Source organism: Anas acuta, chromosome 1 (genome assembly GCF_963932015.1).
Source record: "Anas acuta chromosome 1, bAnaAcu1.1, whole genome shotgun sequence".
Classification (NCBI taxonomy): Eukaryota; Metazoa; Chordata; class Aves; order Anseriformes; family Anatidae; genus Anas; species Anas acuta.
This window is the reverse complement of record NC_088979.1, coordinates 94,907,564-94,922,887: the sequence shown is the minus strand read 5'-3', so window position 1 is coordinate 94,922,887 and position 15,324 is coordinate 94,907,564. Positions and strand designations below refer to the sequence as shown.

Here is a 15,324-nt window from a genome sequence, read left to right as displayed (position 1 = left end):
CTCAAATGCTACACTGGAGCTGCAGGGGAGGAAGTTTTTAAAGATTAGCTGAAAGCAGGAGGCTGGTTTTGAAGAGATAACACTGAGTGCATCATGGATGTGTGCAGGGTACACGGAAAGGCAGAAGGAATTGGGGATGTTTCTGTGCAGCTTCTTCAGACCAACTGCTTCCTGCAGGGGTGTAAATCTTGGACTTGTGGGCCTTTTATTAAATCTGGATGAACAAATCCAATACAGCTGATTTTCAGGGCAGGTCTTTTTCAAACCACTTTCCATACCTGGGATTTACCTTAGGATAACGCAAATCACAATGTCAAGATGAAAACCTTTGGTGAAGTTTAATGATAGGAGGTGTCTTGTATTATTTCGCTTTGTATAGTGTCTGAAGACTGTGTGTGGCTTACTATTTGTTACTTGGCCTAGGAAATAGAGACAGTTTTTTTATTGCCATTACTAGCCATTCCTGCATGTTCAATAACACCAAATCTTGGAGGGTAAGCTAACTTGGTCATGGTAAGTTAATCAACAGAATAGTTTTTTTTTGCACAGAAATAAAGTTTTAGGCATGTGTAGCAATGGCAACAGATATGTTTGCCTTCACGTTTCCATTATAAAGCACTTTCCAGATCCTTGTATCTTGTGGAAGCGAAGATGACGCTGAAATCTGACAGTGTAGAGTGAAGAGGAGGGAAGAGCAGAGGTGGAGGGCCCTTGGAGAAGCCTTGGGACCCCAGCAGGACATGGGAGGCCTCTGGTACAGCTCGCTCCTGCCCTCTCCCTGTGGCTGCAGGCTGAGGTGCCTGGTGTGGTCACGCAAGGATGCTCTGCTGCAGTGCCCTTTTCACAAGCGTTATCTGACTGCGTGTGCAGCTGGCACGACTGGTGCTCAGACAGCTCTTGGTGTGCTTGGGTTACTCACCATCAGCTCCAGGGATTTTTAAAATCTCACTGTTCATGCAGTAGCCTTGGTGACCAGGGAATGCAAGCATTGCAGAAACCTGTTCCTGGGATAGATAGAGCAGTATCTTTCCTAGGGCAGTGTCAGGACTGCCTGGCAGGAGAATTTTCAGTACCATTGTAAATCAGCTGTTTTCTTCCACTGTCTCAGCAGTCGTCTATGTATGCAAACATGGGACTGAGTGGTAATTTAATTAAATGGCTCTGCGGTGTTTAGTGAGGACAGACTCTTCTAACCACTTCCATTAAACAGCTTTGAGGGAAATTGTTGAAGGAAACACACCAAGAAGTTTAGCTAAACCACATGCCCAAACCTTAAGAGGAAATTGTCAGGGCTGTGTAGTGTCTTCCAGCCTCAAAAGCAAGCAGCATGTTGGCTCCGTGCAGTCATCGTTTGCCTTTGAATATTGGCCTCACTAGATTTTTTTGGAATCTCAACCAGGAGTAGATTTTTCTAGTCCAATAGTAAGAATGCTGTGTAGTTTGTTTGTATATTTTAACTGAAAGCAGAGCTATTCTCCTCTTCAATACAGCTACCCTATAAGCAGAACCAAAGGCACACAATCTCCCTTTAAAGCAAGTCATTTAGCATCAAAACAATTGAGCTCCCTTCAGTACTGAAGACTGGTATTAAAATCCGGGGGAACATAGCATGCTAAACACGTGCAGGACTGGAATTAACACAAGGAGCCCCTTTTTTGTTCCTGGATTGAACACGGACAAAAAAGCAGTTACGAGGAGTCTCCTCAGAAGTGCTCCACATCATGACCTCTTTGCATCCACAGACATATCTGAAAACCTGTTTGTGTGTTTAAGGCTTCAGGTCTGGTTTCAACCTGGATTTTATTCTTTTTTTCCTTCATAGTAGCAATACAGTCTAGGCAACCCCTAGTGCTTGTAATGGGTCTGGTCTCATAGCAGGCTGATATCCTGGAGGTTCAAAAATTAGAAGAGATCTTATCTGTTCCCAAATCTGAACCATTTTTTCTTCTCTGGTATATGTGGACAGAGACTTGACCAATGCTATGAAGGCCAACCAAGGAGAACATACCTGTGTTTCCTTTCATTGGGTAGGTTACAGCAGGTTTCTTTACCTGTGGGCATTGTATGTGCCACAGTGGCAGCCCTGAACAAGAAAATATGCTGACACTGGGGGGAGACAGCAGCTCAGATTTGTTTGTTTCCTGTTCAGAAACCAGCTGGGGATCTCGAAGCCTGTTTTCTTACTGAAAAAAAAAGCATTATATCATTAGTCTAGGCAAGTTTACAAGGGGAATAGAGAATTCATCTGAGTTTCTACAAGCAAAAGGAGGCAGCAAGAAGAGAGAGTCTTGAAGTGCAGCGTGCATGAGTTTGCAGCTTGTTGGACAGCAGGTAGTCTACACAGGCTTCCTTTGCAGATGTTCCCGTCTCAGAAAGCGAGCTAGGTCACACTCTTCTGGTGCCTCCGGAGCTACAAATTCTTTCCTTCACCCACCCTGTTCCCCAAAATGACTCTCTTCAAAAAGAGCACTCATGTTGTACAGATGGGCAACTTAATCTTAGGCAGCACCTCACTTGCACGGGTGTTTCACTGTTGGATGCTGTTGCTGTCAATACTGCCCAGTTGAAGAAGGCTGACAAAATAATTGTTTAAAGCTTTTAGTGTTTGCATCTTTAAGCTTTCTTCTGCTTACATGAAGGCCGTGTGGTTCTAAACAAAAGACAAAATTCTTGCGAGGTAATAAATTAGCTGTTCTAAATTTAAGGAAAACACTAAATATTGAACAGATTCTGAGAGAGAGGACTGAAGTGGCTGCTGGAACAAGGCTCTTCCAGCACAAAGGAGCTCAGCAGTTGTGGGGTCAGTCAGAATCTCTGTCAACCTGCTGACTTTTGACCTGCCCTGGCCTAGAGGAGCACTGTGACATGCTCTCAGCATCCATGCCAGCTCCATCGTGGGAGAAACCAGTAGACTAAACTGACACACACCTCTCTTGTTTCAGCCTTCACCAGGCCCAGTTGTCCAGAGTCTCCCCAGAACTGCTTCCAAAGACACATCTACTTGCTGCATCCTCTCCCTGTTCATTACCTATTTACTAACCTCAGCCTTCAAGTCAAGTTTAGGGAGAAGCTGACAGACCTCACTAGAAGAACCTGACCCCTGTGACAGTCTCAAGTCTGATCACACGGAAAATGAACCAAGCTATATGGCCGTGCAAGTGTAAAACCCACATGAGTGGGTGGAGACACGTCAAGTAAAATTTCTGGAACCTGTGTTTACATCCCCCTTACCCCCCAACATGTGCCAGAAGTCATTTCCAGAAAGGATAGTTGTAAGTGGCCACCTGGTTCAGGGACTCAGAGGTGGCTGCGTGTTGCACACAACCTACATCATTACACAGCTTGACTTTGGCTATTCGAGCTGGTTTGTTTTGGCTACTGGAGCAAGCTCAGCATATCGTTTAGGCTCAGCTGGACCTTGACGGGCTTATGTGTGAATCAAACTTCTATCGTGGGTATAATCAGAGCACCAGCTGCCTCTTTTCCACTTCATAACAGGAGTACCTGATAGCTGCCAGAATAGTTATCCCCACATCAATGGGCTACTCATATGTTCCTGTAGAGAAAAAGTTTGTTTGGGCACAAATAAGTGATTAGGCATGTATTCATGTGAATCTCCATATGGCATCAATTTCTCCCACTTTGAATCTGATAAAAGAGCTATTGAAAATATCTGTTTGTAATGGCATCAAAGGCTGTGTCTCACTGGGAGACTGTTTCCAGTCTATCCAAAAGCTCTTGAGATGGCTGTCACAGGGCGAAGAACATGTATGGCTGCTCCCATTCAATCACTAGGAACATAACATGGGTGTCTTTTTTTTTTTAATGTCATTTTTTCTTCCTCGATTTCTTCATACTGGTTGGTTTTGCTCTCCAGTGCCTCATCTTCTGTTTGTGTAGCACTTTTCCAGTCCTATGGCTCTTTCGATTTGGTGTGACTCATATTCCTCTGGCCTCATCACTGACTTGAGGAGGCTTAGAGCTAGCCAACAAGAAAGGTCAGACACTGACAGATAAGTGGCATGTAAGTCATATTAACGAGTCTGGCCCTTATGTATATTTGTTTTCTAAAGGGTTTTTCTTCTTTTGCATTTCTTGCATGGAATGTTGTCCCTGCCTTCCTTCTTCTTTCCCGTGTGCCTTTCTATCTTCGTGTGATCACTTCAGCAGTAGGTTTCAAGGAACAGGATCACAGGGGCAGAGGCTGAGCTTTGAAAGCTGTTGTCTTTCCACTGCCTGGCCAGCCTTCTCCCAGGTCTCGTGCATGGCCTGAAGTGTGCTCCACTCTGCCTACTCTGTCCATGAAGCTCAAATCTTGTGTCCCACCATTATATCCTTGACTTGGGTCTCTGTAGGCTCTTGGCCCAAGTGCATTTGCCCCATCTGTGCTCTGGGTTGCAGCATATTGTTAGGACAGTAGACTTGAAAATAGGGAAGAAAAAAAAAAAAGTGCTTTGAGCCATTCGTTACAGGCCTGCTTCATGGACTGGAAGAAAATAAAAGTGTGTTGTTTTTTTTTTTTTTTCTTTTTTTTTTTTTCTTCCATGAAGACAAGGCTTGGAAAAGCATTTAGAAGTAATTAGTCAATGAGACATCATGAAAATTCAGGTGATTTGCATTCCAGCTAGCTTAGAAGAGAGGGACATCTGTTATAGCTGCCTCATCAACATACACATTTGCATCTGCCTCTCTTCTTTATGCAAAGCTACTTTAATCGTGTTATTCTAGTGGTGCGTTTCAGTCACAGAGCTGGGAATGGGAACAAAGATGTTTGCTTTGACATCCTGCGATGGCCAAACACTCTGGGCCTCCATACAAGAGCTACCTAATAAAATAATAGCTATTTAAAATCCTACCAAGAAGATATTGGACTCATGCATGCTATTTCAAGTGCTCTTGAATGAGGTGCGTGCTATTTGGTAACATCCTCCTATTAGATTGTTTAGTCATATGTTAAAGGAATTGCTTGTCATCCTAAATTGCCAGTTGAGTCAGAACTGCATGAGCCACAATATTTTTCTTCAGTACAAAGCGCTACAAAGTTTTTTAGAAAACATGGGCTGTAATTACCCTTATGCAGCAGCGAAGGGGGAGGGAGGAAGAAAGAAGAGGACTCATCTCAGAGGATTTTATACGAAATACCAAAGTTCATTTGGTTTCAGACTTAGTTCTTTTCCTGCCCACAGGTTTCCATTCACTTTAAATATGACTGGGTAGAAAAGTTTCACCAGCCCTCAGCCTCCCAGGAGAAGGCTGGGAAGAGTGAAGGTGTTTGGCGAGGCCTTCTCAAACCTTCCTGCTCCTTGGCAGGGAAAGGATGTTTTTCCTTTGCTCTCTGGATGATGTGCCATCAAACACTTCTTTCCTCATGCTTGCTTTCAGGAAGGCTTCGCCCTCATTTTACTAAAGAATATGAAATAGGGAAGACTGATCAATTCCTGTCAAGAAGTTACTTCCTTACCGTTCTTCCTCGTTGCTGGAAAGCCGGTGATTCTGCACCTGGTCCCGTGGTCCCCACTCTGAATTACAGATGGCAGCAGACACACCCTAGCAGCACATAAGTGTTGCAACGTAGCCCTGAACCCACAGTTGTGTAAGCCGGGGGCAGGAGGGACCCATAGGGCTGAGCTGCAGTGGGGAAGCAGTCTGGGGCTCTGCTCTGTTCGTGTTTGGTCTCGCTGCTTCTCATGTAAATCCAGAATAAAGCAGTGAAGTCATCAGATTTTTCACACCACTTCATATTCATTGATATTTAGTGGCAAAATTCCTGCTTCAAGCCAATATGAAGTTTTGATCAGGACCGTGATACCGTGACAATTGAAACTTTCCTGCCTCTCTCCAATCTCTTCCCTTTTCTCCCCCACTGCCCTGAATTTGAAGCACCTAATTTTCCATTCTCTGCTACTTCCGTGCTTATAAAAATGAACAGATGTTTTTGCTGATGAACACGACGCTGAGAAAAGATGGTTATTTTCCCCTGTATATTCATATTTCAGCTTTAGAGTATGATATGAGTAGATTCTTCTGAAGGTAAATGAGACTCCCTGTTCAGATATCTCTCTGCCACACCAAATTACAATGCTCATTTAGATAGTTTCCACACACTGTAGAAAAACTGCACAGATTTTCCTCAGTGTATTGAAATGTTTTAGTGAACCTGTGAATCATCTTATAACTTATTTATGTTTTCATGGTTTTAGTTTTCTGTCTTAAAAGTACACAGTAAACACATGCAAAGTAATTGGCGACATGGAGAAAGTAAATTGGGAGCCACTTTACAAAAACAAGAAAGTATTCAATGAACTTGAAAAGCAACACATTTAAAACTGATGTTAAGAAGCACTACTTTTCATCACTCGTAAGTAATCTTTTGAACTCAGTTCTGTGAGAAATCATTGCATCTCAGGGCCCAGCAGGATTCAAAGAAGAGTGAATTGATGTCATGGATAAGGAAAATCTGCAATGATGAATGCCATATTTTATCCTGAGAGACCAAACTACTCTTCATGCTTTTAAGCCTGAACCAACTACTAATTATTAGGCTTCAGAAAGGAACTTCCCTTTTAAAAAAAGATTTACCTGACATTGAAATGTTTATTGCAGAGCATTTCTAGAAGCAAGGCACTAGGCGTAATGAACTACTGGGCATAATGAGCTGATAACAGATATTAATGCCTATGTTATGGGCAAGGCACAATAAATTCTTCTGGCTTCCTTAAGCTGTGGTCTCTGGCATCAGTCATGGTCCAGCACATTCCCTGTTCAGGAGGAGATCTTCCATGGGGGTCAGAGATGGGCTTGACCTACAGATTTCATTTTGCAGCCCAGTCTTTCTAAAAATTGAGGATATTTCTGTCTGTGGCATGGTCTGAAGCCTCCCATGTCAGAGGAATGTATCCAGAAGGCAGGCTAACCTGGGCCTCAGGCATGCTTTAGCCCATTTTGCAATAAGGCAAATTAACTGTCCCTTCTCAGTGCAAATATGGAACTAGTCCTAGTCCTGGAATACATCTGAAATGTAACATTCAAATTTAAAATCATCTCTTTTATTAGCACTATTGGCATGGTGGGTTGTTTTGTTTTGTTTTGTTTTAAGTTTATATCCTTTGAAGTGAAGGACTCAACAGAGCTGGAACCACTATCAGAACACACCTGAGGCATGACTGTAGGAAGAACTGTTTAAGAAAATGTGTCAAGGTAGTAGTTTTCCCATTTCTTCACTCTGTTAATCGCTACCTTCCATTTGTTTGGGGTCATCTTCTCTATTCCTTTAATAATCATGTCACTGAAGAGGATGCACCTATAGGAGTGGGTCGTCTCAACAGACTTCAGGGCAAAGTCCTTCCTGTTGTTTATAATAAACCATTTCAAAGAAGACCAAGCAACATCCATTGGAGACAGATAGCTGTAAGATGAAGGTGCGACAAGCAGCTCATGGCCATTGGCTCTAGCAATCTCAGGGCAACACTTAATGCCAGACATGTAGATCACTGGTGGAACTGGAGGCAGAGCTTCCGTCTCCTGCTCCTTGCCATCTTTTGCCTCAACATGTGTCAGCTGCCTTTTGTCTCTTGTCACAATTACGCATTTCCCATAGGACGTGGTCAGAGAATCACACAGCTCCTGGAAGACACCATTCTGCTGATGGACGGGCAGTTCATCTCTTAACAGCACTTTGTACCTCCAGGGCACCCACCCTTGGCTGCTGCCAGCATGAACGAGTGTCCATACTGGCCAGCGCAGGCTGGCCTCCTCGTCGATTTTTTCTCCTGTAATAAGACTTTCTGGAATATCTGTTTCCCCTAAAAAAACAGTGTTGAAACCATTAAGCTGCAGAGCCCTCAGAGCTCTTAAATACTGCAAGCACTGTTTCTTTGAAGCGGCATCAAAGCAGCCCCTGGAAATTACGTGCCTGAGAAGCGGGTTTGTGAAGCGCTGCATGTTGGCATCTCAAGGGACAGAGAGTTGGAAGGGGTAGGAAGCCTCCGAGCTCACAAAGAACCCGGTTGCCCTGGTGGTACCTGTGGTGTCACACTCAGCCAGCAGCAGCCCTGGGGCTTCCAGGGGGCTGATCAGAAATAACCCAATCTTGGAAATCAGTGGTCCCATCCGGCTGAGGAGGATGCAACTTATCAGCGAGCCTGGATCCCAACACCGAAGTCATGTGTATGATGTCCATCATGTACAGCCTGCCCAGTTTCAGGCCCTGGAGGGGGAAGAAATCACAATGCCTTGGGCATTGCTTCAGGGTAATGTATTTTCAGGACTAATCTGTTTTTTAGAGACCTTTAGCTTTCCACATTGTGCACCTACTTCTACAGATGAACCCCTGAGGAACCCGCATTGAGCCTGACACCAACACCATCCAAAGGTGAGCAGCCCCTTTAGAGCAAGGGAAGTGATTGTGGGGGGGAAAAAATTGCTCATGCTGTATTATTGAACACACACGTGAAGACTACCTTGACCTGCTTGGTTTCTTACCTCTCCTTTCTCCTCCCTTAGATGCTCACACAGACTTTTACCTCAGGAACAAGCTTGGCAGTAGCAAGACTGGTAAATTGCTCACACTTAGCTGTACCTACAAGGCTGAGAATGAAACGTGGCAGCAAATGAAGATACCCCATAGGACAGGTCATTCTCTCATAGGACAGGACATGTTCTCTCCAGAACATTTCTCCTCTTAACACCTTTCCCTTAAAGCAGTGGGAAACTGTGAATTCAAAATATGTGTGAGCAGGAATGTGGGGGCTAACTCAGCTGTCTACATGCTCTCCTTGCTGAGGTAGATGAGTGGTGGTCCACATCATGTTAGCACCATCACGTGGAGATCAGAACTCTGGAAATCTGATATAAGATTGTCCTGGCTTCAACTGAGATAGAGTTAATTTCCTTCCTAGTAGCTGCTACAGTGCCATGCTTTGGCTTTAGAGAAAAAATAATGCTGATAACACACCTGTGTTTTACTTTACATTAAGCCTTACATTAAGTAATTTATATTACCTTACATTAAGTCACGGACTTTTCTGCTTCTCACCCTGCCCTGCCAGCAAGGAGGCTGGGGGTGCACCAGGAGCCAGGGGGGGACACAGCCAGAACAGCTGGCCGAGGCTGACCAGAGGGGTGCCCCATGCCACAGGCATCGTGCTGAACAATGAAACTGGGGGGAGTTGGCTGGGGGGAGGGTGTTGCCAGTGCTTGGGGACTGGCTGGACATAGTTGGCTGGTCGTGACCAATTGTGTTGTGCACCACTTGTTTTGTTTATCCTTTTTTTTGGCAAGGTGGATGAAGGAGGCTCAAACCAGCCTTTCTGCTTGTGAGGCCTTAGGCATGGGCGAGGTCTGTTCCACTGTATTTTGGTGCTGTCCCAGGAAGACAGTGTCCCTCCTGGCCTGTCAGGTGACATCACTGTGCCCTGTCTCCTTCAGCCCCTAATAAAATTGGTCTGAACCTAAGTGGTTACAAAAACACTAACTATGATGCTAGTCGCTGATACCTACTGAGACCAGAGGGATGAACTCTTCTCATTTCCTTTTCAGAGGATTTATTTGAGAATTGGATTCCCCTCTGCTCCAGTCAAGTATATGGCAGAAAACCATCTGTTAACCTGCTTTAGAAACAATTGTTTATGGTTCCAACATCTCAATACTATTAAAAAAAAATAATAAAAAAAAAAAACAAAACTTGGGCAGCAGACATAAGGCAGTAGGCTGACATAAAAACACGTATTTTATATTCCATGCTACATTTAGTCTGCTCTGTTACTTTTTGCCTCTTTTCCCTCCCAGCCATTGTCTACACAGACAGTGAGCACTTTGGGTCAGAGACCTATTTTTCCTTTTGCAGTTTCAGACTTGTGACATTCCCTAACGTGGCCACACAGTGCAAAATGCATGGACATAGCCCCTGCCTTGAAGTGCATCTAGGATTTGGGAAAAGACACTTCCAATTGTTACCTCATCCTTCAGATATTGAACCAGAGTCTTCTCCTCTTGCCCTGCTGCCCTGCCTGCGAGCTCTGCCTCTGGCAGCAAGGCAGTGCCCTGAAGGTTGTGGCTGGGACCACCCTCCTCCTGGTGCACAGCCGTTGCACCTGACACCCCGAGCACACTGCACCAGATGGGGGTGACTGCCCCCCGGCTGCTATGGGCATGGGTGGTGGGCTCAGAGCCATGTGGAGCACTCCCCAGGGATGCCCAGGAAGGACGGTGAGGCCTGACCCCCCCCTTAACAAGCTTTTTTGGTGCTTTCTGGAATTCCAGTGTACCACTTAGCTAAATGGCAAATTTACCAATTACCCCTGAACAAAGTCCCTATTAATGAGGCAATTAGGATACCAATTATCAGTACATACCAATTACCCATTTCAGTAGTAATTATGTGATTAGGTTACCACTCACCATGTTTACACAAGCTAAAAATCATCACAAACCCTTTATTTTAAAATACAAAATGAAAACATAATGAAATATGGAACATAATGAAATACACATAGACAGTAGGCATGATGTTAGGCAAACAGTGGATGTTTCTGCTGATGTGCTGTATTAAGTACAGCAGCTTAAATTAAGTTAATCTAACATTTTATATTTATCTATATAAAATGTAAGTACATTTTTTTTCCCAAAAAACAATATTTGAGAATATTATTCTACAGGAAATCTGTGGTGGCTTTTTTTCCAGTCTTGTGTGGAATGAGGAAAAATAAGATTATTTTTTCTGACAAATACCATGTCCAATTTAAATAATCCATTTTCCCTCCTAGCTGTCTGATGAAGTCCTGAACACTAGCTAAAGTCTCACTCCAAAGTCTGGTATCAAAAGAGAATTTCCACAGGTGTGTAATTATAGCTCTCAATCCACAATGGAACCAACAAGAGAAGCACTTGCCAAAATCAAAGATGTCCTAAGGGTGGAAACACAGAAAAAAGTGGAAACTTCAGAAAATAAATTAAGCTCATATCTCAAGTAACAGTGCCAAACTCCTCAGAACAGAATTAATACAACTGCCAGAGGTTTCCCACAAAGATCTGTGATGCACCTTGTGAAAACTGATGAAATCTGTTTTCCAGCATTAGGGATTCTCTGCAAAAGTTGACTTTAGCAGCTTTCCTGTTGGTAGTATCAGAGACACTGCTAAGCTGAAATACACAGCCACCTTTACCTGGAATGTGTATGAATGGGGCACCTTTAGGAGACAAAGCTCTTATATTTCATTGTGGAATTTGTATGTACACACGTTTGCATCTCCTTGAAGTGAGGAAGGGAAAAGAAAAGGAAAAGTGTTTCAAAGTGCACTGGCACTTGACCACCTGGATGAAAAACAGAGGAGCTCTGCAAGGCGGGACATTGTAGCACTTACAAACCCTCCAGGACCACCAGAAAGAAGGAAATATGCTGCCCCTGCTCAGCCAGAAAAAGGGGACAGCACCTCATCCCTATTGACCCACCACGACCCAAAAACATTTGGGAAGACTGCCTTCCTCATGAGTATTTCCCAGGTCAGTGGTGATGCAGAAGCTCCCTCAGCATAGAGGTTGAGATGCACTCAGGTGGCACTTAGAGCTCATGGTCCCACAGACATCCAGATGGAAGGAACCTGGTAACACAACCCTCATGGAGAGCTTTCCTTCACAGAGAACAGGGAGAGGATCACTCTTTTGATCTCACCCTGAGTTTGCAGGGAGGCAAATAGTACTTCCCAGGGCTTTGGAGTTCACCCTCTAGCCTGGTGCTTCCCTTGCTTCAGCCTGTCAAGAAAAGGAGAAGCCACCGCTAAAAGAGGTGAAATTTCACTGCACAGAACCTCATGGGGGTGATGGATGTCTGAAGCATATTTCTAACACTCGTGAAAATGAGTGCACAAAGCAGGAGGAATTGTCACCACTGCAAGGAGACAGGCTGAAGTCTCTTCTCAGTGCTGGCAGAAATTGATCCTTCTTCAAAACTGACTGCAATATTTGCCTTCTTGTGGAAAATACACACACTGAGCAGAAGGAACAAATGGAACTGCGAATGTTTTTTTCCACCTTCAAAACACCTCTCTCTCTTTTTTTTTTTTTTTATAAGATCTGAATAGCTGAGCTGCAGTAATGGGAGCGTGGCTACCAAGCGCAGTCAGGAGCAGTGAGCATAAATAGTGGATCCTGGCTCCAGCCAAGCAGTTATTAAACCAGACACGGTGATGAAGCCAAAGGTAATGGGGTCCAAAACTATCTGAACAGCCTAATTGGTCTCTGCTGGAGACGGTGTCTGGGGAATATTCACCTGTCCAAAAAAGGACACGTCTGTGTTGGAAAGCTGAATCTCTGGAATTCAAGCAAGGAGTGTGGAAAGCCAAGAGAGCAGTGTGGATTTCATCTTGGCTATCAGCTGGGAGTATCAGCCTTGGAACGTGTCTTACGAGATCAGGCTATGGAAATTCCCTTTAAGGAGATGGACCACACGGAGTAAATCATTTCCAGGCAATTGGCCTGGACCAAACGGTGGCAAAACCCATGACAACAACACTACATCATGGCAGCAAAGGATAATTTAAAAAAGAGCAAAATTAAGATACAGGTTTAGTAATGCCCTGTTTAAGAAAAATTAGAGAGGAGAAAAGGGAAGGAATGTTTTTTAAGATACTAAATTGTTGAGAGCTTTCTTCCTATCAATAGCAAAAATCTAATGCAGCAACACAAATCAAGCTGAGTGGAGCCAGCAACGCCACCCCCCAGGCACAAAATTTTATAGGGTTTTATAGGATTTTTGCAGCTATAACAAAATGTCTTCATGTTCTCAGAGTACCTGCACCAGCAGTTTCCAATCGTTTTGACCTCCAGACTCCAGAGATTTTTCCAATGCATGCACTGATAATAGAAAGCTGAAGCTCACTGCTGTTTGTCTCCCCATAGCTACTGTCCTGAACCCCTGTGTGCCAGGGCTCTGCAGGACATGGGATGAACAACCCTGAGCTGTGTGGTGGGTAAACCACTCCTTCTTGTGTTTGCTGAGGCCAGGAAGGCCCTGATGATGGCCAGGTAGGCCCTGTGATGGACCCTGGAGAGACATCAGGATGTCTGGGACCACCTCATTGTCATCCTGAGCTTTTGTACAAGTCCAACGTGCAGGAAGAGAGCTGCTGAGAAATGCATGACCACTGTCCAAAACCCGCTGCAGACCAAGCCTGCCAAGCGAGCACACAAGTACAAGTCTCACGGGTCCTCCATGGGTCAGCCTGTCACCACCTCTGGTGCCCAGCATGGTGAGGAGTGTGGATGAGGAGGCAGCTGCTGCTCCTTCTGCTTGCAGAGCACACACCCAGTGGGCTCACATGTAGCTCCAACCCCTCCACCACATAAATAAACAAATAAAAATTAATAACAGCAAACAGGCACCACAACGATGCCCTAGCTGGAAGCGTACTGGCCCTGCTTGAAGCAACAGCATGAAAAGGAAGAGCTTCCATTCTCCCGAGAGGCAGGTTATAAAAATGCATGATACATGCAGCCTTGAAGGAGATAGACCAGTAAGGACGTGATTCCCAGCCTCTTCTCCAAAGGCCTAGGGCTGAAATAACACAGGTTGCACGTTGCACTTGTTACCTTCACATCATTCATGTGGGAAGCTTGCACGAGACCAGTCTGCTTCTTTCCTGGCACAGCTCCTCCTTTCTTGCTTTCATGAATGAAAAAAAGTTATTGCTGTTTGAGCTCCTTATGCACAACAGAACAATAATAATAAAAAAGAAACCATTTTTATACATTCCTCAGAACTGCATCTGCACTTGTTGCCTCAGGCCCAGTGTTGTATTTACCGTCCTGCCTTTGCAGCTCCAGTAAGGCAGTGCTGTTAATGATAACAAAAGTGTCTTTGCTCTCCTTTCCTGGAAGCTCCACCTTGCTTCTCTGAGGGTTAAACTTCCCAGAATAGAGATAGTCAATGTAATTTTCAGGCTTGCTGGAAACGATGTTGCTGAGCATCATGACAAACAGCAGAAAGCCGAAAAAGCCAACGATGATGAGGATGTAAAAAGAGGCCATTATCTCCTCTTGCATCTCCAAGGCCGGGTTGCTGTAGTTATTGAAGCGTGGGGTCTTCTTTTGTTCCACAAGCATGTGGAGTAACTCCGGCACAGCTGAACTGCTGTTTGTGTGGTTGCTGAAAGCCATCTTCTGTTTCCACTCTGGCTGCAAAAGCTGAACAAAACAGAGCAAAAGAACCAACTTAGCAGGCTAACGCACTCCTGTCCTTCGTGTCTTCTAGCTCAGGCCTTACACACTTTCCTTTGCTGTATAACTATCTGCTTTTGGCTGTCCTGTAGCTGCACAGCTTACATGCATGGAGCTGCTGTGAAAGCCAGCAGGAAATCAATGCAGAAAACAAGGGAATTAAACACTGCTGCCACCCGCACGAAAAGACGTGCACACACATGCGCGGGCACATGCTACTCCTTCATGCTGGCTTTGTTTTGCTGGTGACGTAGCATCCAAATCAGGACATGTCAATGCATAACACTGGTGATTCCAGTGACTATCCCAAAGGAAACAGGACGGCTCACTCCGAGGTACCACCGCAAAGCAAACAACAACAACACCGAGGCAAGAGGAGGGCAGAACTGGTGTTAAGCTCTGGCTCCTGAGTGGAAGGGCCATCAGCACTAAATCACCCACAGCAGAACATGCTGAATTGAAAAAGAGCTGTCGGGAGGAACTAAATAAATCCAAATTTATGTAAGTTTGTTATCTTGCTGAGAAGGAAATGAGAGAGAAACAATTTACTGCCAAATTACATTTTGTGAGGTCGTCTTCCTTTTCTTTATGAGCTTTTCTAAAAGTTTTTTTTAGCATAAGAAAAACTTAACACATTGTCTCTAAGCAAACCACAAAGTCATTCTATTTTGAAAAACCTCAAGATAAAAAAGTTTTGACTCCTTCTCCCAATTCCACATCCAGATAATAAGCTTTTTCTTTTGGCAGCAAGAATTTTCCAATTTTGATAAAAATCTATGGGTAATTTTTGGTTCTCTGAAATCCCCTTCTTTGGGAAGTACGTGTTAATCTTAGAAAAGCTTTGTGTAAATCTGCCTGTAAGGTCTTGCCCAGCTGTAAATAGAAGCAAAGAGTTTTATCCTGAATGTGTAGCCCCACTAATAGTCATTCACTCTCCGTGTTGCTGTTTTCACTGCTTTGCAACTAGCACTGGTTAACCTGGGCAGCTCTCCTGTTGGAAAGGTTCTGTACAAACTGAGGATGCAACCCCATGTATTGCAATAAAGAGATCTGGGAATTAACAACACCTGATGATCTGACCAGTTCCATAAATATTTTCAATAAGCTATTTAA

The 15,324-nt window shown here is 44.3% G+C and overlaps 1 protein-coding gene across 1 annotated transcript; it reads right to left on the bottom strand.

Moving 5' to 3' along the window:
- Positions 1–4,886: 4,886 nt before the first annotated feature.
- C1H21orf140 (chromosome 1 C21orf140 homolog) lies at positions 4,887–9,018 on the bottom strand. Its single transcript, XM_068670330.1, has one exon. The coding sequence runs from the start codon at positions 7,939–7,941 to the stop codon at positions 7,180–7,182; it is 762 nt and encodes a 253-aa protein (XP_068526431.1). The 5' UTR covers positions 7,942–9,018; the 3' UTR covers positions 4,887–7,179.
- Between the last annotated feature and the right edge of the window lie 6,306 nt (positions 9,019–15,324).

What these genes read in the sequence shown, in the direction of transcription:
- C1H21orf140 (XM_068670330.1), bottom strand. Translation starts at nt 7,941, where the DNA reads ATGCAGCGCTTCACAAACCCGCTTCTCAGGCACGTAATTTCCAGGGGC.